Genomic DNA, 24,403 nt, shown 5'->3' on the forward strand with positions numbered 1-24,403 from the left:
GACCATCTTTTTAAAATTAACCATCAAATACTGGCTTAAAGTGCTTTCTGTCCCAAGGGATTAATGCCTTCATTATTGGCAGCAACACCCCTACCCTGGATAGCTAGAAAAGAAGATTACATCAAAACTCAGACCCAGTGTGGTCTTGATCAATGCAACTTTTGGAGATTAGAGTAGCAGAGCAATAGGTATGGTCCATAGCGTCTTACTGACGTTGAGTTGCAAACCAGATTTTCCCGGCTTCTGTCCTATATAAACCACTAAAATCATGGATGAGTATTTCAGCTGCACCTTATCTATCCGTAATAACATCAACAAAAAAGCGATGGGCTTTTCTAGGAGCTTCAAACCCGATGCCTTCCCATCAGCTAATCCTGATGGGACGATTCAAAACATTCAAATTTTAGGAAGGAACCTGTGTTGATAGCTCGGGAAGTAGACTCAATGTCACATATCTTACTGCATTACTAAGTTACATGAAGGTGAAAGCTGTTGATCAACCATTGTTAACTTCGTCATGTATATCCATTCATAGATAACTCGGTTCACAATTCTGTAGAATATTATTAGAAAGATCGTGTTTCTTACCATCTCACAGAAAGGTAACTAAATTTGCATACTGGTACACAACAAAGCGTAGTTCGCCTTATTATTAAAACAAAGAGCCGCACTGTGTGATGAGGACTGTAATAATGCCTGAAGCTAATGTTATTTATTAATAGATTTTATAATGGATTTTAATTTATATTATATTTTTGTATAAGTGGAGTGCTATGTATTCACATGTACTCTGATTTTAAACTATTGGCTGGCCAAAAGGCCGTAATAATAAATAAATATCATCATCCTGGCAGTCCGTGAATGGCCATCAGCAGAGTTTATGGCCTATTATGCAAGAAATGCTTTCCTTGGGGCTCTTTGCTTCACAGTGGGGTTTTAGTGGGATCTCCTCATGTTTCTCTGTTTACATGCAAGGAGCCACCCTACTGCCTGGTGTGCGGTTTGCCTGCTGAACTCTCCCAGGTCTCAGTTTTAACTTCTTTTTCTGGTTCTCTTAACTCCACCCATCAACTCATTTTTAAAGGGACACATCCCATCACACCTGATAGCTCCAAGATTACTGGCTTTGTTAAAGCCTTTTAAATTGCTGTTATGTCAATATTGCTGTTATATTGTTATTGTAGCCCCGTTCAAAAAAAAAATCCTCCCCAGTGAAAAAGGCAAAGCAATTTCCTAGACCAGGGGTAGGGAACCTGCGGCTCTCCAGATGTTCAGGAACTACAATTCCCATCACCCCCTACCAGCCTGGCCAATTGGCCATGCTGACAGAGGCTGATGGGAATTGTAGTTCCTGAACATCTGGAGAGCCACAGGTTCCCTACCCCTGTCCTAGACCATACTTTGCTGAAGAAGGGAACCATTTCATAGAACTGATATTCCGCCACCCCACCCACCCCCACACACATGCACCCATGTACGCACACACACACATTTCCTGCTGCTGCTGTCGTGGATGGTTAAAAGTTCTCCCAATCATCAGGGAAGGCAAAAATAGTGTGTGGGAGGTGAGGTGAAAGCAAAAAAGGCCAAAGCAAAGACTAGCAGACAGCCATTTGTTTTATCTTCCTGTGAAGCAGGTGAAAGGGACTCTCACAAACAGCAGAGATTATGGGATCTGTTGCACAGTGAGTGTGAGAGGGGGGAATGACGTTCGTAACAGAAGCTCTGCCCTGAAAAGAATCTCCCTCCAGTGCAGGGCAGAGCACCAGCGTACAATCAACCTATGACAGGAGTCCCCAGTATGGTGCCTGCCAACACCTTTTCTGGTGCCCACTAAGTGTTTTCGGGAAATAGGTGCAGCCTGATAGGATTTTTTTTCTAGCGAGGTTTCTGATTAGCCATTGAAAGTTTGATTGTCTGTGCAGGTTTAAAAAAAAATTGGCAGCAGCTGCCAGCTCAGCATATGGATCTACACTGTGTTATTGAAATTAAACGATGGTAGTCATTTTGTGGCTGGCTGGAAGCCATTTTGTTGCTGCGCCCATTGTGCTATGTCAAAATTCCAAATGGCCTACAGCCATGCAAGTGGTTATTCATTTTTCCCCCTCTTTTTATTTCTTTCAAAAATGAGCAGGGGAAAATTAAGAAGAATATACAGAAAGACAAAAATACTGATAGAGTTCTCAGTCCATTATCAAATGTGAGCTTTTATCTTTACAGTGTTGTAGTATAAGTATTTTTACTATAGACCATTTTTGTTGACCATCAGTTAGCCTCCAAGAGACAGGCAAATAGTTTACATCCTCACCTGTAATGCAGTTGACTCAATTTCTGTGCAGAATGAGTAGATTGGGAAAGCCACTGTGCTTTATGAACTATTTTTATGTGAATAAAGAAAGAATTGTTGAAATTAGTTCTCTAATCTTAGGCTTCTCTTCTTACCATTTCCCCAAATTTTATTCCAACAGACTGCGAGGGAGAAAATAAGAGTGATCATCATGAACTGTCATTTGAGAAGCCATTTAAATGCTGCGAGTGTGGGAAGAGCTTTTCTCGGAGTAAATATCTTAATTTCCATCAAAGAATACACATAGGGGAGAAACCCTACAAATGCTTAGAGTGTGGGAAGAGCTTCTATCGGAGCAGAGATCTTACTTCACATCACAGAACCCACACAGGGGAGAAACCATATAAATGCTCAGAGTGTGGGAAAAGCTTCTCACGGAATCGAGTTCTCAACTCACACCAAAGAATTCACAGTGGAGAGAAACCATTTAAATGCTTGGAGTGTGGGAAAAGTTTTTTGGCACAGGCAACACTAATCAATCACCAAAGAATCCACACAGGGGAAAAACCATATAAATGCTCGGAGTGTGGGAAAGGCTTTAGTCAAAAGATAAACCTTACTGCACATGTAAGAATCCACACTGGGGAGAAACCATATAAATGCTTGGAATGTGGGAAAAGTTTTTGTCACAGCTCAGGCTTGAAGTCCCATCAAAGAATCCACACAGGGGAGAAACCATTTAAATGTTCAGGATGTGGAAAAAATTTCAGCCACAGGATAAATCTCATGTCACATGAAAAAATCCACACAGGGGAGAAACCATACAAATGCCTGGAGTGTGGGAAGAGTTTCTGCCAGAGTTCACGCCTTAAGGTACATCAACATATTCACACCTTAGAAATCATTTCCAAGGTCAGGCTGTGGGAAATGTTTTGATATGTAAAAAATAGAGTTCATCTCCTAGGCAGCAGATAGCTGAGTCAGCAACCGAGGACGGAGACTGAAAATCTGGAGTAATTTGTGACAGTTGACCTTTAACATAATTGGTGCATTAGACTGTGACTCTATTCCTATGGGAAGACTGTTGCTGGGCAAAGTACCTTGCCTGAACATTATAAACCTGTGTATAGAACTCTGTATGGATCTTAGCTTATCTTAGCTTCATCTTTGGGATCTTAGTTGTCTTAGTCTTGTGTAGCTAGAACTTTGCATAGTGTTGTATTGTGTTATGCTGCAACTATCAAGTAAAGCCTTCCTGTGGAAAGAACATCTCGTGTGAAGTGTTTCTTATTCCTAAGAAGGTGGGAGACTGAGTGTATGCAGATGGACTACTAGACCTCCTTGTCTACTCAAGGGTAGCTCCACTCTACTCTGCTGATAGGAAAAGCTTTAGTGCTAAAGGGAATCTCAATTCACATCAAAGAATGAACTCCGCATGTTGGAAGAAGGACTCAATGAGTCTTCATTTGGGTTCTTTTCCTCTCAGTAAAGAAGTTATCCAATTTCTCAGAATGATGTCTATTCACAGAATCCTATGAACCAAGGATCTAATCAAGCCAAAAGTTTTCAGTTCTTTCCTGTTTTTCTAAATGAGGAATTTATAGTTGTTCAGACATAAAATGGTTGCTTGCCCATAACTAAACTCTATGCTGGGGGTAATTGGAAAAGGAGTTGATAGTAAAACTGCAAAGATTGTCATGCCCTTTTATAAAGCAGTGGTGCGACCGCACTTGGGAGTGCTGTGTTCAGCTCTGGTTGCCACATCTCAAAAAGGATATTGAAGAGAGAGAAAAAGTGCAGAGAAGGGCAACAAGGATGATTGAGGGATTGGAGCACCTTCCTTATGAAGAGAGGCTGCAGCATTTGGGACTCTTTAGTTTGGAGAGGAGACGTCTGAGGGGGGATATGATTGAAGTCTATAAAATTATGCATGGGGTAGAAAATGTTGACGGGCTTACATTGAAAATGGTGGGGGAAAGAATTAGGACTAATAAAAGGAAACACTTCTTCACGCAACGTGTAATTGGTGTTTGGAATATGCTGCCACAGGAGGTGGTGATGGCCACTAACCTGGATAGCTTTAAAAGGGGCTTGGATAGATTTATGGAGGAGAAGTCGATCTATGGCTACCAATCTTGATCCTCTTTGATCTGAGATTGCAAATGCCTTAACAGACCAGGTGCTCAGGAGCAACAGCCGCAGAAGCCATTGCTTTCACATCCTGCATGTGAGCTCCCAAAGGCACCTGGTGGGCCACTGCGAGTAGCAGAGAGCTAGACTAGATGGACTCTGGTCTGATCCAGCAGGCTTGTTCTTATGAGGGTAAAATTTTTGGAGATGGACATTCCTGGAATGTAAATGAGAATGGCGTGAAACTTTTTTTGTGGGGTGGGGAGTGAAAAGAAGGATTGGAATCATAAGATACAGTTGTAATTTTTTTAAACAGGAATAATCAGAATATCTTTACAGGAATGCTGAATGGTTCTGTGTATTTTGGTTGTTTGAATTAAACCAACCTTGAAGTAAAAGCTGGATTCCTGAACTTTGTATAATAGTGGATTGTGATATCTTCAGATCTTGTGATGCAAGTCTGTACATAGACGTTTCTCTGCAGTGATTAAAAATGGGAATGTTGCACATTTGTTCAGCCTTCGGTTGGTCCAGATTTGATTGAACTTTTAAATTTAAAGAGGTCAGTGGCAAGGGGAAGCAATGTTCTCTATTGGACTCCCCACTCCCTTTTGTGATCATGAAGTTTTTCTTCAAATACTTGCAAATTACAACAGCTAGATTGGAGCCCAGTAGCACCTAAGAGACCACCAAGGGATCAGATGAAGGAAGCCCTGATTATTGAAAACGCACACTCCCAAAATCATCTTGTTGATTTCTGAGGTACTACTGGATTAAAATCCAGCTGCTGTTGTGCAGATCAATATAACTGTCCTCTGGAACTTTTCTTCATGGAAAATTAGAGTACCCAATTCCTTTTGGTTCTTTTCAAAAAATAATACCATCCAGAGAGCAAGTCTCCCCAAATCTGTGGAACTGGAAAAAGATCTGACTGGAATCCTAACAAGGAAAAAAATTGTGTCCCCTGATACTAATAGGATGGGTCATTTTCAGCATTTCTGAAATTTGCCTGGGAGCTAGTAAGAGATAGATGCTAATGAGTCCAGTCAGGTTCCTTACATTTCCTGTACTTACTGGTCCAGGGAGAAGGAGGATATCAGAGAGCCACTTCCTAATATTGAAACCCCTGATGTGTTATGTAGTGCCTGTCTGGGTAAGTCCTTGTGGAGGAAGTCACAAAAGTCTTTGTGGCCAGTATAGCACATCTGGTCCAGGTGTTTCTCAGACTTCTGACCTGATGATGATTTGAGGAGAACATACTGAAATAAATATGGTGCAAAAAAACAACAACGCCTTTGTGTGTTTTGCTGTATTTGTGATCATCTGTTGGCTTCCATCCATTTGATACATCTGTTCATGCTCTTGTGTCGCTGAACACCTCTGGAGGAGAAAGGAAGCATGCCAGCATTGACTACTAGGTTTGTTCTAGATATGCAGTCCCCGGGGAGGGGGGGGGGAGTGTCCAAGAATAAATATTTGCTTACAACATTTTTAAGGGGGTCACTCCATTTAGTGTTGTCCTATTGTCTAACTGAGAATAACAGAAACTTGAACTTGGAAGGGACCACCAGGGTCATCTTGACCAACCCTCTGCAAAGTGCCAAAAATTCTCCTGTTTTATAAGTCATTGTTTTATCACCTTCTCAAACTCAATAGAACTGAAGTTCGGTGTGACTGAATTACAGGAACATCTCCCTTCTCAGTGCTGCCAAATAAAGTTCTGGATGGCCTTTCTTGTTCTCCACCTCATTTCCTGAATGGAACTTTCACATTCCAGTGCAGTATACCTTTAAATATCAGGTATAGAAGCCAAATAGCTGTGCATGAAGCTGTGAATAGGTGATACAAATTATTGTGGTTGCAGAGCCAAGGGGTGAGAGGGCAAAGGCTGTGTGGATCATATTTAAATGAATATATTAAGACTTTAGCTTCTATAACATTTGCTTGCTAAGGAATCCATAAGTTCTCAGTGGGGCAATCAAGTCTGCAAACACGTAGTAAAGGACTGCAAAACTTGCAAGAAAAACTGGACACGTCCTTAGGATATGGCAGTATGTAACCTTATTTGGAATTGAGATAGCCTGATTCTTGTTTGTTTTAGTGCATAAAAGACTTGCTTTTGGCAGAGTTCCACAGAGAAACTCCTAGTGGGCACTAGCCCTGTTTCTCTTGGTGGTGAACAATAAAGTTTTATTTCTGGAACTTTTAATGGTCCACAATCTTGCTTTTTGCTCAACAGCTGCTACCAATTTATTCCACCAGTGTGTGACAGGCAGGAATCCAACAGGTCTGTTGCATTAGGGTAGTTTCCAAGTGGGGGAAATCAGAGTCAACGTGTTTCTGCTTCTGAACCAGAAGTTCTGGTGCATGGGTTGCCAAGTCCCGGTTGGGAAATCCCTGGAAATCTGGGTGTGGAGGCTGGAGAGGGTAGTGGGTTTAACGCCATTGACCCACCCTCCAAAGCCGCCTTTTTCTCCAGGGGAACGGATCTCTGTAATCTGCTGGAAACGCAGAGATCTCCAGGCCCCACCTGGAGGTTGCCAACCCTGCGTACAATCAAAGCCAACGGGGCTTTATGCAAGAAGAGGGAGCCCCGCTCCACGCGCGTGGAAGCGGCGCTTGATGACTGACTCCAATCCGGATCGACCGTTGCGGTGTGAACGAAAACGCCTTAAGGGTTAAAAAGCGAAGCGAGTTCGGTTTCCTAGACAGACCGAAAGGACAGAGGATTTGTGAATGGAGAAAGGGGGCGACGACCCGCTCTCTGCCCCGCCTCTCTCTGCGGGGAAAGAGGCCTTTGTTTATTCCTTGCATGAACAGGATCCGGCCCATGTTTGGCTTCTGGTGAGTCCCCGGTGCATTGGAGGGATGAGGCGGTGCAAACTGCAAATTGGGGGTGGAGGGGGTGGAGCAAAATAGAGAGCCCCCCGCCCCTCCCATGCACAGGCCCTGCCCCATATGCCCCATTGCAAAGGTCCTGTGCAATTGACCCATCGGTAGGGCAGGGAGACGGTTCCATAAAGACCAGCTCCTCTGCAAATGTCATATGGGAAAGAGACAGGATGAAGCAGCTTCACAGGGAAAGAGAATTTGGGTGGGAGGAGAGAGATACAAGTCTCAAGAATAGGGCATTGCCCCCCTCCCCATGAGTGAAGGTTTGGTCTAACCCCCACCCCGCGTGATACCAAGGAACTGTCAGTGGATTCTCCCATGGGTGGTGGAATTCATCTGCCATCCCTACTGGGAGGAACATTTCTTTCTTTCTCTGCTTATTTATTTCTTGGATTTCTATAATAATACACATATCAATAAAAAATACATCTGCATACAATAAGCAATAAAGCAACAAAATAATAAACCTGGCGCCTTGAAATATTGTACCATGCTCGAGGGAACAATGTCAATGGCAATGTTGTTCCCATAATCCATAATTTAACAAGATCAATAAGCAGCAGGGAAGGGTGAAGAAAGAGAGGCCAGCTAACGCTGGGGTGTCAAACTCGTGGCCCTCCAGATGTTCATGAACTACAATTCCCATCAGTCCCTCCAAACATGAGCATTGGCTATTCTGGCAAGGGCTGATGGGAATTGTAGTTCATGAACATCTGGAGGGCCGCGAGTTTGACACCTGTGCATGGTTCAATAGAGCTTCAATTTTAATGGTTTTATAAATTTTGATAGGTTTTATGGATTTTAAGAGGTTTTATGATTTTTAATAGCTTTTAATGGGTTTTATGAATTTGGAATAGGTTTTATTGGTATTGAAAGTACCAATGTTTTTAGGTTATTGCATTTTATTACTTTTATCCTATGTTGTAACCTGCCCTGAGATCTTCGGGTGCAGGGGGACAAAAATGTATATTACTTTTATCCTAGGTTATTGGATTTTATTTCTTTTATCCTAACCTGCTCTGAGATCTTCGGGCACAGGGTGGGATAAAAATGTAAATTAAATTAATAAATATACCTGTATTTGGGGTAAATAAATATACCCATACTTGTGAATATCCATTATGACAGCCACATTTATACATGGAAAACCAAAATGTTTTGCTGGAATCTGCCCTCATTTAACAAGAGAAGATACTTTTTGATGGGATTTTTAAAAAATATATATTTATATGATTTGAACAAAGCATGCTAATTTTATACAGTATTCAGTCATAAGGACTTGACATTTATAATGTATGTATTCAGCAATGTGTAAACAATGGAAAGAAAGGGTTTACAAAAAGGGAAATTTATCATGGTCTTTAAAATATGGTAGGTTGCACATCGAACAACATGTGTGTTGGTCTTTGCAGAAGGTCAGAATTCGACCTGTTGAGGCGTCATTTTTGACGGGCGCAAGAACTTGGCAGAAGATAATCTTCTGGCTCATTTGGGAGTCCTGTGGAGCAGGGACAGAAAATGGAAGGGAGGGACTCCTCCAGCTCTGAATTGTGGAAAAATCGCCTTGTCCTTCATGCTGGGAGTAGAGGGGCATTCTGGGAAGGCCCTGTGCAAAAAATCCTACTTGAAGACTCCACCAGTTCAGATGTGCAGCGCCAGAAATTCAGGCAGTTCTGCTACCAGGAGGCTGAGGACCCCCGAGAGGTCTGCAGCCGACTCCACCACCTTTGCCAGCAATGGCTGAAGCCAGAAAGGCACAGCAAGAAGGAGATGCTGGACCTGGTGATCCTGGAGCAGTTCCTGGCTGTCTTGCCCACAGAGATGCAGAGCTGGGTCAGGGAATGTGAGCCAGAGAGCAGTTCCCAGGCGGTGGCCCTGGCAGAAGGCTTCCTCTTGAGCCAGGCACAGGACAAGAACCGGTACCAGCAGGTGAGATTGACTGATGAAGATTGTGGCAGAGTACTCTTGAAATTCTCAAAGTCTGACATATCTTAACCTCCCACCCCAATTACTGTGCCTACCCTGTTCCTCTTCTAATTCCTCTTTGTTTTCTCTGCTGGGATACCCACTTCTTTTTCAGGTGGTGGATCCATGGGGAAAGGTCAGTGGCTTCACAGAGGCAGAGAATGATCCGGTGGTTGCCAGACAGAATCTGCTGCAGAAGGGGATTGAGTGGGAGCGAGACTCAGGAAATACATTGTTGGGTAAGAATTGATGGAGGGAATTTTAACTCAATCCCTTCCTTTTGTATATACCTGGAATCCATCTGTTCCTCTTTAATCTCCCCTGGTCCTTTTGCATTGCTGAAACCCTTGTTTCCCGCCTCACCCTTAATACCGGAATATTTCTGCAATTGACCACTTTCAGCTACAAGATCTTTATTTCTAGCGGGGAGTTTACACATTTCACTGATGCCCCCAAAGTGAAGGAAACAGGAAGTTAAAATTCCCACCATAAGTTTCACGTAAAGTAAAAATACTCTAGGGTCTTGCATATTGGGCTACCTTTCAGCTGAGGGTCGAAAGGCACATCATTTGGGAGGAAATGTGGTATAATGGTTAAGAGCAGTGGACTCTAATCTGGAGAACCGGATTCAAATCCCCACTCATCCATGTGAGCATCAGATTCTAATCTGGAGAACCAAGTTTGTTTCCCTGCTCCTGTGCATGAAGTCTTCTGGGTGACCTTGGGCTAGTCACAGTTTTCCTGAATTCTCACAGCTCCACCTACCTCACAAGGTGTCTGTTGCGAGGAGAGGAAGGGAGGGAGTTTGTAAGCTACTTTGAGACTTCTCATGGTTGAGGAAAGCAGGGTGTAAATCCAAGCTCTTCTTCTTGTATTTCTTTTTTCCCCTCCTGCTTCATATGGGAAGGGGGGATACAGAAAGAAAATACACGCTTGACTCTTCAAAGTCCCCTGCTTGTTGATAGTTTCCTATACCCAATTCCATGGGGGAAGGGTGACCTATATTGCTTCCTTGAGCAATGGAATGTCCATACATTAAGATGGGACACCATGAAAATTTTGTTTCAACATAACAGCAGTTCTATGATCCATCCAAATCAGAACTTGGGCATAATTCACAGCCCGTGTGTCATTTTCACTCCGCACCGGCACACAATATATTGAAATCTCAGCTGTCTGTGAAAAGATCTTCTTATCATGTTCATGTCCTTCACAGGTGATAGATCGTTTCCCTCAGTATCTGTTAGATCCTCTTTTTCTCATGATGGAATGGAAAGCATCTCCTCGCATCCAGGTCAGGTAAGAGAGGGTATCTGAAAGCAGTTTCTTACTTCATCTCCCCCTGGAGCCAAAGGAACTGCTTGGAAGGTTCTAGAGATGCTTCTCAAAAAAGCCTCAGTTCTTTAACCAGTCACCTTTCCTCGACTCTGCTCTCAAATCGAGCTCGGGGGGGGGGGGGTGGAAGGAGTGTTACCTGTGAAGGCCAAATGCTCCTTCTTTCAGGGGCCAGTGACCTTTGAGGATGTGGCCGTGTACTTCACCAAGGAGGAGCGGGCTCTGCTGGATCAGGACCAAAGAAGGCTTCACAAGGAAGTCATGGAGGAGAATTATGGGCTGATGGCGTCTCTGGGTAAGGTTCTTTTTCTCTGTGAGTTGAAATCAAAAGCAAATGGCAAAAGCTGAAAAAAGGAAGAAATAAGCTCTGCCCCACCCCCCTTTGCGGTGTTTCAGTACCTTGCAGATTACTGTTCTCACCTGCTTCTGTAACCCCCTTTGAGAGGGTCCTGTAACCCCCTTTGAGAGGGACAGTCAAAGGTGCTGTCCGTCACAGGGACATGGAACACGTAGCCTGGGATCGAGACCAGGGGTCTATCTGGTCGGCGTTCTTGCTTTGCTCGCGGTGGCCCTGGGTGCCTTTGGGAGCTCACATGCAGGGTGTGAAAGCAACGGCCTGCTGCTGCTGCTGCTCCTGAGCACCTGGTCTGCTAAGGCATTTGCAATCTCAGATCAAGGAGGATCAACATTGGTAGCCATAGATCGACTTCTCCTCCATAAATCTGTCCTAGCCCTTTTTAAAGCTATCCAGGTTAGTGGCCATCACCATCTCCTGTGGCAGCCTATTCCAAACACCAATCACACGTTTTGTGAAGAAGTGTTTCCTTTTATTAGTCCTAATTCTTCCCCCCAGCATTTTCAATGAATGCCCCCTGGTTCTAGTTTTGTGAGAAAGAGAGAAAAACTTCTCTCTGTCAACATTTTCTACCCCATGTATAATTTTATAGATGTCACAGCCATCTTATGGCAACTCCATAGGGTGATAACAAAAGAGTGGGGGTGAAACATTTAGCAATACTGTCGAAAAATTCGTGTTTCACCCAGCCTCCTATTATATCATTGAGGAACAATTATGCTAAAGGAAAGTGTACAATCATAAATACAACATCCATCACCACTTATTTAACTTATACAGTTCAATGCATTCATGATACAAAGATGCTACTGAACATGTAAATACTTTTAATCCAACTGTCACTGACCTTCTGAAATATAGTCCAGTGTTAGTCCATCAATAAAGATCAAAGATGCAGTGTGTAAATGTCACTAACATGTGTGCTGTTTCCAGAGTCCCAGTAAGGTGTCAGGAGGATGTTACCTATGTGATTTAGATGCGTCACCAATTCGATGTAACTGCTTAAGATAACAAATCAATGCTGCTTGAAAGATATATGTAACCAGCCTGCTATATGTAACATCTGTGCACCTTGATCTTTACTTTATGGTCTCACATGCTTTTTAGGAAACTAGGCTTCCCCTGGTACCTCTATCCCATGAGAAAAGAATTACATCCATTATCACATGGGGAAGGAAGCCAGGTGACTTTCTAGCTACCTGCTGCCAACCTTGGGGCACCCCAGCTTTAAAGACTGTTTTTCACAAACTCTTGGGAAAACAGGAACGGGGCTTCCAGTGGAGAATACTCACTTGAAATTAGGCATTGACTGGCAATCTCTGTTACGGTGTTGATCTCTGCCTCTCCTCCAAGTCTCTTTGATGGAGTTTGTTCCCTGTTGTGAATTTTTTTGTCTCAAGCAGTTAGTTACTTTTCCCTCCCTTTCTTTATTCCATCAGGCAATGAATGGGAGAATGAAAAGGAGATCGGACCAGGAGGAATTCCTTGGGGAAAAGACCCATACAAAGAAGCAGAACAGCAAAAAAGAAAAACTGAAGCCCAAGGGCGGCGCCGGAGGAATAAATCTGGAACTTCTCAGGGTGTTGATGTCTATGAAATCCCCATTGAAGAAAAAATGGAGAAAGGAAAAAGGAAGAGAAAATGTCTCGTCTGTGGAAAAAGTTTGAGCTGGAAGTCTAGCCTCAAGGCTCACTGGAAAATTCACACTGGGGAGAAACCATTTAAATGCCTGGAGTGTGGGAAGAGTTTCCGACAGAGGGCAAAACTAATTACCCATCAAAGAGTCCACACAGGAGAAAAACCATTCAAATGCTTGCAGTGTGGAAAGAGTTTCATTCAGAATGAATGTCTGACTTCCCATTTAAAAACACACTCTGGGGAGAAGCCATTCAAATGCTTGCAGTGTGGAAAAAGTTTCAGCTGGAGTCATAACCTGACATCCCATCAAAGAATCCACACAGGAGAAAAACCGTATAGTTGCTCTGAGTGTGGAAAGAGCTTTTCTCAGAGGAGAGATCTGAATTCCCATGAAAGAATCCACACGGGGGAGAAACCTTATACTTGTTCAGAATGCGGAAAGAGCTTCCACCAGAATGCACACCTGACTTCTCACCAAAGGATCCACACTGGAGAGAAACCATACAAATGCCTGGAGTGTGGGAAAAGCTTCAGTCGGAGTTCAAGCCTCACTTCACACCAAAGGACACACACTGGGGAGAAGCCATTCAAATGCTTGCAGTGTGGGAAAAGTTTCAGCTGGAGCCATAATCTGACATCCCATCAAAGAATCCACACAGGGGAGAAGTTGTTCCAATGCTTGGAGTGTGGGAAGAGCTTTAACAAGAAAACAAATCTCATTTCACATCAAAGGGTACACTCAGGGAGTTGGAAAAAAGATCCTATGAATAACCACCTGAATCCGCCTACTCTTGGTTCGGAAATTGTCCCCATTTCCCAGAATTCTACCTGTTCCCAGAATCCCCTGAATAATGAACCAACTCAAGAAGAAAATTTCCAGTACTTCACTATATATCTGAATGAGCAGATTATAATTGTTCAAACATGAAACAAATGCTGGTAATAGAAACTGTGTTGCCTAAAAATGGCTCAGTGACCACACTAGACCTTTATAAAGTAATAACAATAAAGATATGAATTAATTAAAAAGCCTCTTTCACCTTAACAAGAGATTAATTAAATCTGATCAGACCAACCATGTTTCCAGCTTTTAGAAATTAATATAAAATTATGATTATCCTTTTAATCCTGCCAAATGGCCCATGTTATTCCTAACGCCAAAACTGTAGCCTGTATTTCTGAAATCCCAAACTCATACTCATGGACTGGTTATGAAGCAAAGTGATTTTTTGGCTAATTTTCTCCCAAGCATCAAACTCCTACGTATATGTATTTAATGCTGAGAGGGGTTGTGCCTGCTGTAATTTGAAAGTTGAGTCTTTTGACTCTTCCAAAACAGTCTCGTGGGTCAATAGTGCAGTGGCTGCATCTAAAACCACTGACAGTCTTTGTCCACAAACCAAGGTTTTGATCTCGCTTATTTTTTCACTCCTAACAACACAGATATCTTTGGCTTGATCCTGTTTCTTGTCTGGCACTTGGTGTTCCATAACATATATGGAATATTGATTTGGCCCAATAATTCAGTAAATCTATTGCCAGCCTCATGACATCTGAAATTACATCTCTTTTGCAAGGGGTTTTTTTTTTTTTGGTTTTCATCTTCTAAAGGTGGAATCACCTTCCTGATATTATTCTGCCACATTTGCCGACTTCAATTTCCTTCCAATGTGCAGCATACACCACTGAATAACAGCCATCTTAAAAATGGTTAATGCATTTGATCTAGCCTATAAAGAACTGGAACATGTAACTGAACTCCAAGCAATGTTATTTATTGAGGCATGAGCATTGATGAAATGTCTTTGAGGAAAGAAAAAGCGCACACTGCATTTATGGGATAGCCCTGGGAAAGTGGGAGAGGACAATTCTTCAAAATAACTGTTTATGCTCCTTTTCAGTTTTGAAGAAACTGTTGGGTCTTTTCTCCTTCTGGGCTAGTGGCTGTTATGATGTTGACATATACATAGCACCTGAACTTCTGATTTTGGGATGCTGCTAAACAGGCAGAAAGAAGAGAACTGATTCATAAATACTATTATTTCTAATACTGTGTGTGGGAGATGTGAATCTTCTAAATCAGACTTCGTACATAATTTTTGGAGGTGATTAGGGTAAAATTCTCTTTTGGAGATTCCCCTGTCCAGTGGACTGGTGCCCGAGTGCTGTGTTTTGTTAGTCTGTTTCAAAATTATTGTTGTGAAAGAAGGCTTAGAGCTTGTAACCAATTTATGTATCTCAGCCAGAATTTCAGCCTCTGTGTATGGTTTTTTTTTGTTTCGGGGGAGGGTTGTGGGGGTTTTTTTTTGCTGGAAATCAATATTTTCTTGCTTTTAGAAGAATGCTTCTGTAGTGTGGTGTGAAATTTGGCCCATTCAATAAATCTGAAAAATTGCTGAAAATGTGGATGGAGCCGAGATTTCTAATTAATAAGCAGAACTTGTGTATCGCTCAGGGTCTGTGGCTCAGTGGTACACATCTGTTTGGTATGAAGAACGTCCCTGGTTCAATCCCAGGCATTTTCAGTGTTTTTTAAAAAATCAGGTAGTAGGTGAGATGAGGCTTCCACCCGAGACTGAGAGAGGCACTGCCATTTAGAACAGGCAATACTGACTTTGATGGACCAATTCAGTGGCCCCCATGGTGACGATTAATATTACTGCAACTGGGGTGCTGTGTGGTTTTCCGGGCTGTATGGCCATGAATTTTAGTAGTGAGACGCCTCTGACAGCTTCACTCTGTAATCTGTGGGCTGGCATCTTCAGAGGATCCTTCTGAGGCCAGCCACAGATGCAGGTGAAACGTCAGGAGAAAATGCTACTGGAACATGGCCATAAAACCCGGAAACCCCACAACGCCCCAGTGATTCTGGTCGTGAAAGCCTTTGACAATACAGTGACCAGAATGGTTCAGGAGAGTGAGCCTGAAATCCTAGAGAAGCAGCAAATAAATAGGGTGGTGAGGTCACTTCTTCTCTGGACTCCAGCCTCCTGTGGCAAAATGGGCTTTGTTTTTGCAGGGGTGGGTAAGGGAGCTCAGAGGCTGGGCCTTATTCAACAGGGGAAAGGAGAACCGCCCCAGGAGAATTCTCTGTTTCCCTCTCCTCTCGGGAGGGCGATCCACCCACTTCTTTGCAATATGGGGTGATTCAGTTTTGCAGAGTGGTGGAAAGAAAGAGCAGAGGGTCTGGATGGGGGAAGAGTTAGAGGTGAAGAGGTAAGAGAAGTCCAGAGAAAGCGTAGGTTTAAGGGTTGGATTACCAGGTTCCCCAGCCACCAGCCGGTGAGGGGGGTTGTAGTGACATTACCGAGGAGGGGAAATGTTGTTTCACTTCATGTATTGTTCACTTGTGGAACTTGCTGCCACAAGACTGAAAGAGGCTGAGAGAATAGCAGTCAGGCTTCTTTGTTAATAATTTTATTGCATTAAAACATAATCATTGTGAACCTTGCATGTGTTTGCTATTTATCCAGTTTTCCAGCACCATTACATTCTAGTTCAACTTTTTAACATCTAATATAATTATTAATATAAAACTCAATAATTTCTTATGTAGATTGCCCTTAATGTCCAGATCATGGTTTTTAAAATTATTAAATTCATTGTTGATTGTTCATTGATTTGTACAATCCAAGAAAACGTTCCATCTTCTCTTGTACTCGGTCAGGCTTGGAAAGGGGACTGGGCAAGTTCATGATGGGTCAAAAGTGGGGGGGGGGGTTGGGGGGGTCAGGATGTTAAGCCCCATTCAAAGAAAGCAACATGGTCTGCAGGCGTGCAGATTCAAAGCGGCACTGATTTCTTCCTGAATCTTTTACAGAAACTCAGCCTGAGATGACTCCTGGAGTACCCAGAAGCTTGCAAAATGATATACGTCCTTGAGCTCGCCCCCACCAAGAAAACTTATGTGGTTTGTGTTTCTGGGTCTTTGATTTCCACGACAGCTGAACGATGTTTGCAAGCTTCCGGGGTAGTCCAGGATTCTTCGTCAGACTGAAGGTTTCTGATACACAAGAGGGAAAGGGTTAATTAGAGCGAGCCTGGAATCCTAGAGAAGCAGCGAGACTGTGGAGTCTGACCGTGGGAAAGTGGCTTTTGTTATTCTCACGCTTGCATCAGCAACAGCAGTTCCTTCCAGGTGAGTAAAGGGGGATCCCAGGGAGGGGGATTCCAGGCTGGGAGATGTGGGGTGAGTGGAAAGGAGGCAATGTCAGAGACATCCCCAATCCAGGAGAGCTGCCCCATTAGAAAGCTTGGGTGGGGGTACTCCATATGATGCTGCTGTCCCCCTTCCTGACTGCACCTGTCTGGGGTGGGGGGGAGGAACCAGCTCCTGCCCTTCATCGCAGAAACCTTCAAATGATCAACATTTGCAGGGCGTGTGGAAGGAGGAGGAGAGTCGGAATGAGTTGGGGACCAAGTCAAAGCAGGGACGAAAGGTGGCTGGATGAGGGGAGGATTATTTAGGGCACTGGCGTAATGCCCATTGGGCAAGGTGGGCAGCTGCCCAGGGCATCACCTTGTGGGGGGCATCAAAATGCTGGGTTCGTTTTTGGGTATTTTAGTGGTTTTCCATTTGTGGCCTTCAGGGGGCGCAGTTTTTAGGCTAGCGGCACCATAACTTCAGTGTATCATCAGGAGGCTGCCCTTATGCTACCCTCCAAGTTTGGTGAGGTTTGGTTCAGGGGGTCCAAAGTTATGGACTCCCAAAGGGGGTGCCCCTATCCCCCATTGTTTCCAATGGGAGCTAATGGGAGATGGGGGCTACAGTTTTGAGGGTCCATAACTTTGGTCCCCCTGAACCAAACTGCACCAAACTTGGGGGGTATCATTAGGGCAGTCTCCTGATGAGACTCTGAAAGTTTTGAGACTGTGGCTTCAGAAATGTGCCCCCCTCCAACAGCCTGCAACCCCCATTGACAGCAATGCAGAAAACTCAATGCAGAACAAAAATTCTTGGGCAAATTTCTAGGATGTTCCTAAAGGGGGTGTACCTTTGGATGTATCGGCATCAAAATTCCTGTGGGTATCATCTGGAGATGATGGCACCCCCCAAGCTCAGTGCAGTAGCTCTGGTTCCAGGGGTCCAAAGGCTGACCTCAAAGGGTAGCCCCCATCTCCTTAGCAAAGAATGGGGGATGGGGCACCCCTTTTGAAGGTCCATAACTTTGGACTCCCTAAACCAAACTGCACCAAAATTTGGGGGTACCATAAGGACAGTTTCCAGATGATACCCTGAAATTTTGGTGCCGATAAATCCAAAAATGCGCCCCCTGCAGGGACATCCCAGAAATTTGCCCAAGAATCTTTGTTCTGCATTGAGTTTTTTGTATCGCTGTCCATGGGGGTTGCAGGCTGGGGGGGGGGGGCATTTCTGAAGGCACAGTCCCAAAACTTTCATGGTCTCATCAGGAGACTTCCCTGATGATACCCCCCAGGTTTGGTGCAGTTTGGTTCAGGGGGCCCAAAGTTATGGACCCTCAAAACTGTAGCCCCCATCTCCTATTAGCTCCCATTGGAAACAATGGGGGATGGGGCACCCCCTTTAGGAGTCCATAACTTTGGACTCCTTGAACCAAACCTCACCAACCCTGGGGAGTAGCATAAGGACAGTCTTCTGATGATATGCTGAAATTTTGGTGCTGATATGTCTAAAAGTGCACCCCCTGCAGGCACCAATGTCCTGGTGCAAAAAAAAATTGGTCGTGGTGGAGTGGCTGCCCATTGGGGGGGCATCCAACTCAGGTTTTGCCCAGGGCTACAGTTTAGGGGCAGACACCACCACCCCGCATGTTCTCTTGGGGGGAGGGGACAAGAGCAGGAATATTGGGTGGGGATATATGCTCAACCCACCCTCACCCACCCCATTTCTGGGATCTGCGCTAGGACCTGTGGCACTTAATAGGTTTGGAAATGATGCAGTCAACCGGCTGAGTCTGAAGACATTAATTCATTCAGAATGGCAAAGCTCCAAACAAAGAGCAAAGAGCTCTAGCGGGACACCATGAAATTCACCCGGGGTGTAGATCCACAGGGTTGTTGGGTTGGTCTGAAGCAGCAGAAAAAGGTTTGAGTCTGTAAGTGTTTATGGGCACGCACAAAAGTACCTGAAGAAATTTGCATGCAAATGGAGAATAAAAGGTTGTCGATTTTAAAGGTGCCATTGGACTAAAAGTTTTTCGACAAGGAATAGAAAATTATGTCCCCCTCCTCCTGGCTTTTGGGCAGCGTGCTCCATACATTAGCTGTGACTTGATAGCACCTTACCCACACCCACATGCATGCAGAGGATCTGTGGGTAAATGGAAATGTGTTTAATTAATTTATTTTATTTTATTATTTGGATTTATTAACCGCTCCACCCCCGTAGGGCTCTGGGTGGTGTACAATATTATTCCATAACACAGAAACTATAATAAGGGAGCAAATAAAATAAAATTAAACAGGCTCCAATAAAGACAAAAACTAAACCCCATTAAAACAGTGAACAATATACAAAAGGCGCCCAGCAATAAAAACCCCCATTAAAACACTCCCAAAGAAAAAAATTCTAACCACACCAACAGCATGGAACCAATCGTTGATAGTTTTGTATAAAAAGCTGAACTTTTTGGCATACTTTGGAATCAAGAAGTGTGCCTTTTAAATTTCTACCAAGAATATACCCATATCTTGCAAACCCTTTGGAGCAAAATTCTCCGTTGTCAGAACTGTGCCTCTGAGTGCGCAGCATCTAGCCTGAGAGTTAAGTGTTACAGTGGTTAAGAGCAGATGGATTCTAATCTGGCGATTCCCCACTTCTCCACATGAGCAGCGGACTCTTCTCTGGTGAACTGGATTTGCTTCCCTGCTCCTACATGTGAAGCCTGCTAGGTGACCTTGGGCCAATCACATTTCTGTCAGAACTCTCTCAGCCTCACCTACCTCACAAGGTGTCTGTTCTGGAGGCAGGAAGGGAGTTTGTAAGCCACATTGAGTCTCCTTAAGTGGAGAGAAAGGCAGGGTATAAATCCAATCTCTTCTCTTCCATCCTCTCCTGCAAACACTCCCCACATAGGTCCCAAGGCAAATCCTGTTCTCTCTCTGCAAGAGGTTGAATGAACAAAACCATGTTGGAATGATGTTTGTTAGGTTTTTAGGGGATTTACATGGTGCTGTCTGGGTTTGAGACCCACTGATGAGTGGTCAATAAGGCTCCTCATGGTTGAGAAAAGTGCAGTATAAATCCAAACTATTCTTTTCAAATTTTGTGGAATGATAATTCCACAGGAACCCCTCTGGTAGACATTCCTCAAGCTAGAAGCCACTACCAAGACTGAATGTGAACAGGTGGTTGTTGTTCTTACCCATTTGGAAGGAGAAACTAGCAAAGGCCCTGCTTAATGTGAGCAAAATTGTTGTGGTAGAATGTAGCAGGATAAGTAATTCCATTGAAATAGGTGACTGACTGGTAGCCAATGGAGGTTGAAGTGGAAATGGAACAATGGTGCCTTTCCTAGCTGGGAAACTCCCTTAGCCCAGAGATTCCCTGGGAAGTACCCTGCTAACATGCTGCTGCCGCCACCACTCTGGAACTCCTGAGAACCTCTAGACCAGTGGTGGCGAACCTTTGGCACTCCAGATGTTATGGACTACAATTCCCATCAGCCCCTGCCAGCATGGCCAATTGGTGGCGAACCTATGGCACGGGTGCCAGAGGAGGCATTCGGAGCCCTCTCTGTGGGCACGTGCACACAGAGTTCGTCATGTGGGGGGCGGAAAATCAACCCCCCATACACACACACCTAGGCTGGCCTGGGCCACTGAGCACAACGTGCGCGCACCATGGTGAGCAAGGAGGACTCGGCTAGCTGGCCTGGTGCCTGTGCTCCGGGTGGCTGCTGCCCAAGGGGGGAGCGCAGAGGAGGCAGAGATGCCAGAGAGGCACAGAGCGGTGCGCGCGGGACTTGCTGGAGGCTAGAGCAGTCTGGTCCCTGCTCGAGCGGATGGGGCGGAGGAAGAGGGAGTCAACCGGTTTTTTCTAAACTAAAATCTCAGCATTCAGGTTGAATTGCCGGGTTGGCACTTTGTGATAAATAAGTGGGATTTGGGTTACAGTTTGGGCACTCGGTCTCAAAAAGGTTCACCATCACTGAGAAGGCATCACTGACCTGCTGAGAAGGCATTCTACCAGCGCAGTACTACAGCAAGAACAAGGTAATTTATAACCTTTTTTCTTTTTTAAAATTGTATAGTTTGAAATAATCATTCTATTTACACATTTCCGATATAATTTCCAAACAATGCATTTTCCCTTTATTCTCCCACCCTCCCCCAATATTATGTTTACTTTTCTTTAACCAAACAGCAGTAAGTTCATTCGTTGTTGTCTCCTCATCCATATGTCTTCTTTGACTCCCGTCTCCTTCATCCAGTTCTCATAACTTGTCCATATCCTCATTATTTCATTCTGTTTTTCTTGCCATGTTTTATTCTTTGATAATATTTCAAAAATGTCTAATGTCACTTGTTCCCATATATATTCCAGTGATTTCTGAATTGTCCATTTTTTCTTATCTTTCCATCCAAACGCTATCACTGCATGTATTGCTCTAATCAACATTTTGTACATATTTCTATATTGTGTATCTATTTTTAATCATCAATTATTCCCATAAATAATAGATCATTTCTTAATTCCACTTTATTTTTCACCAATTTCTCTATCCATAGCAGTGCCTTTTTCCAGAATCTTGTTACTTCTTTGCATTCAATGAATCATCACAGTCGATCGATGAGACATTCACTAAACAATGCAATAGCGTTAGCAGAGAAGAACTAATCAGAACCCTAAAAACAGACCTGAAGAAAAGCATAAATGTTAATGTGAGACATTAAATGATGCAGAATCCCATTAAATGATGCAGAATCTCATAGTAGGATCTGAAGTCCTACAAGCTGTACCTAGACAGTCTTTCATAATTTTCTCAGTTCCTCTGCGAATCATTTTGTACCATGCAAGTCTCCTGCCTGCTTTTTGTTCTAGCTCTCAGTGTGTTTGACTTTCTGGATTGACGTCCTGGATTGGGCGTCTTTGGATTTGTCCTGGTTTGATGCTTGGAACTTTGCACACTTGTGTGTTTTACCCGGCTGTATTTGGATTATGCCTGCCTGAACTTGGAGAAAGGCAACTCTGTACAGGCTATCGTTAATTTTGCCCATTTGCAGATTGGTGAAACTGTCCTGACAGAGCACTGGGTAAAAGGCAGTCTCACAGGCTTTTTGTGGGGTAGCTAATGCCTTAAATTGAGCCTGGTAACTAGTGGGTTCGGAATGGGATGACCCACAAAAGGGTGGAGACTGAAAGAAGCAGAAGGCTGCAGAACTCATGAAGTTGGAGGAAGCGAGGCTACCAGGCTGGGACCTTGATAGATTATTGTAAGCTCTTCACACCTTGTGTAAGGTAACTGCAATGTTGTTGGGAACTAATGGGAAGGGAGATGTTTATTTTTGCTATATTTTAAATGTTAGAATGTATTGTTTCAGGGCTTTGTGTGTGTAATTGGTGAGGTTCTTTTAGGGACCTTCATCATTTCAAATCCAGTACACCAAGCCTCTGGAGTCTTCACGAGCCACCCACTTGCAGGAAGAAATGGACTTGGCATTATCAGACTGTAATTAGAAGGACTTGAAATGAAATTTAAACAAGACCTTGAATTGTTAATGTTTGACAATTGTTACATGTTAAGAAAAAGTAAACCATTTTGTTTTAAAATTTAGTTGTTGCAAAACTCTTTCCAAGTTCTGCCCCAGAACCCATAAACTGAGGTTACATGGGCAGCTCATGAAGAGCCTGCAACGGGGCAGCTCCGGACTTTCCCAACTTTGGTAATTGCCTTATGAGTCTCTCCTCAGTTTGTCTCTCTTCAGCATTCCAGCTTCCTCTCTCCATCCAGCCCCATGATTTGCACACCCACAAGAACAGGGGACACCACAGAGGAAGGGTACAGTAGGATTTCACTGTGGGAATACCCCAATCATGGCTGTGGTGGTTATCCTTCTGGTTCTCCTCCCCTGGAGAGAAGAATAAAAATAAGAAGAGTTTGGATTTATACCATTTTCCTCTCCTGTAAGGAGACTCAAAGGTTCTTACAAACTACTGCCCATCAGGTCACGTAGGGTGGGGCACAAAATCACCCCCACCCCCCACGCTGAAGCCTGTTGTGGGCCCACCGGGCGCTCCTTGACTCAAAGGGTGCCTGGTGGGTTTGCGGCAGGCTGCCAGCCCGGCGGCAGCTACTGCTGGCCTCCCCACCTCTATCGGAGGCTGGCCTCCAATGGGGGGGGGGGGGCGGCAGCTTGCCACAGGCCCACCAGGCCCCCTTTGAATCGTGTGGCACTTTGGTGGGCTCGCAGCAGGGTGCTGCCCAGTGGCGGCTTCTGCCAGCCTCTCCACCTCTATTGGAGGCTGGACTCTGATGGAGGTGGGGGGGGGGGGAGTGGCAATCTGCTGCAGACCTGCACCCTCCAGTCGAGGGGCACTTCAGCGGGTTTGCAGCAGGCTGCTGGTGGGTTGTTGACTTCAGCTGGCCTCCAATAGAGGTGGGGAGGCCGGCAGAAGCAGGCAGGCCAGCCCCCCCCCCACCTCCATCAAACAGGGGCTGGGTAGTGGGGGGCGCGAGAGGCTGGGCGGGGGGGCAGGGCGGCTTCCAGAGCAGGTGATGCCCCCGGGTACCATTTCCCCCCCCCAATACACCATGTGATTAGCCCAAGGTCACTTAGTAGGAATACAGGAGTGGGGAAATCATCATATTGTATAAACTGAGCCCACATTGCAAGGATGGACTGGTGCCCTGTTTCCCCCAAAATAAGACATCCCCTGAAAATAAGACGTAGTAGAGGTTTTGCTGAAGTGCTAAATATAAAGCATCTCCCGAAAGTAAGACGTAGCACAGTTTTTGTTTGGAAGCATGCCCGTCAAACAGAACACCAGAGGATGCAGCTGTGGAGCGGAAAAATAAGACATCCCCTGAAAATAAGACATAGCGCATCTTTGGGAGCAAAAATTAATATAAAACACTGTCTTATTTTCGGGGAAACACGGTATGTTTCCAAGGAGATTAACCCTTAGGTGTTTATTTACATATGTTAATTAAAACCCCCAAAGTTGCCAATTTCCAGGTGGTGGCTGGAGATCTAGGATTGCAACTGATTTCCAAGTGACAGAGATCAGGTCCCCTGGAGTAAACAGCTGCTTTGGGGGCGGGGGAGTAAATGCATCATAACCCACTGAGGTCCTTCCCCTTCCCAAATACCTCCCTTCTCAAGCTCCACCTCTCCAATCGCCAGGCTTTTCCCAACACAGAGTTGGCATCCCTAATAGCCCAGTTTCCTCCACAACGTGGATCCAAACAGTTTACATTGTTCTCCTTGCCTTCATTCTCCCCCCCACAACAACCCTTTGAGATGGTTTAGGCTGAGAATGTGTGACTAGCCCAAGGGAATCCTAATCATGTCTCTCCACAGGTTACCGCAGAGCCTGAGTTAGAGAGGATTTATTTTGGCTGCAGGTCATGGTGGAACAAACTGAGAAACTAATGATTTCACTTCCATTTTGCATGCAGGGTTGCCATCTGCCTGGAAATTCATGGGATGTCATCAGTGTTACCAGGTCAGCTCCTGTGTACTCCAGAAGTTAGTGGACAGAGAAATTACCACTGATGCTGTGGCATTGCTTCTAGGTGATCAACCAGGAGTGGTGCCACGACCGCCATCCCTCGCTGTAGGAATTGCTGCTGGTAAATACCCTGGAGATTGGGTCA

At 44.4% G+C, this 24,403-nt stretch overlaps 4 protein-coding genes across 18 annotated transcripts in view; 3 read left to right on the forward strand and 1 right to left on the reverse strand.

Annotated features, from left to right (window-relative positions):
- Positions 1-3,556, forward strand: part of LOC125428881 (zinc finger protein 493-like) — a 41,954-nt gene extending 38,398 nt beyond the window's left edge. Inside the window, exon 6 of the mRNA XM_048489588.1 lies at positions 2,512-3,556. Coding sequence (XP_048345545.1) covers positions 2,512-3,223 — 712 coding nt within the window. The 3' untranslated portion in view covers positions 3,224-3,556. The remainder of the gene's footprint in view (positions 1-2,511) is intronic.
- LOC125428587 (zinc finger protein 883-like) overlaps positions 1-24,403 on the reverse strand; it is a 1,608,225-nt gene that overhangs the window by 1,135,635 nt on the left and 448,187 nt on the right. The gene's annotated exons all lie outside the window — the stretch shown is intronic.
- LOC125428534 (zinc finger protein 345-like) overlaps positions 1-24,403 on the forward strand; it is a 770,962-nt gene that overhangs the window by 421,312 nt on the left and 325,247 nt on the right. The window lies entirely within an intron of this gene.
- Positions 7,029-15,307, forward strand: LOC125428670 (zinc finger protein 397-like). The gene is made up of 6 exons (XM_048489170.1): positions 7,029-7,261; positions 8,722-9,238; positions 9,390-9,513; positions 10,491-10,573; positions 10,778-10,904; positions 12,404-15,307. The coding sequence occupies exons 2-6, from the start codon at positions 8,828-8,830 to the stop codon at positions 13,528-13,530; spliced, it is 1,872 nt and encodes a 623-aa protein (XP_048345127.1). The 5' UTR covers positions 7,029-7,261; positions 8,722-8,827; the 3' UTR covers positions 13,531-15,307.

Source organism: Sphaerodactylus townsendi, linkage group LG03, assembly GCF_021028975.2.
Source record: "Sphaerodactylus townsendi isolate TG3544 linkage group LG03, MPM_Stown_v2.3, whole genome shotgun sequence".
Lineage (NCBI taxonomy): Eukaryota > Metazoa > Chordata > Lepidosauria > Squamata > Sphaerodactylidae > Sphaerodactylus > Sphaerodactylus townsendi.

Coding starts and splice junctions, on each gene's coding strand:
- LOC125428670 (XM_048489170.1), top strand. CDS start 8,828: ATGGAAGGGAGGGACTCCTCCAGCTCTGAATTGTGGAAAAATCGCCTT. Junction 9,514..10,490: donor CTCAGGAAATACATTGTTGG/GTAAGAATTGAT, acceptor TGTCCTTCACAG/GTGATAGATCGTTTCCCTCA. Junction 10,574..10,777: donor TCTCCTCGCATCCAGGTCAG/GTAAGAGAGGGT, acceptor TCCTTCTTTCAG/GGGCCAGTGACCTTTGAGGA.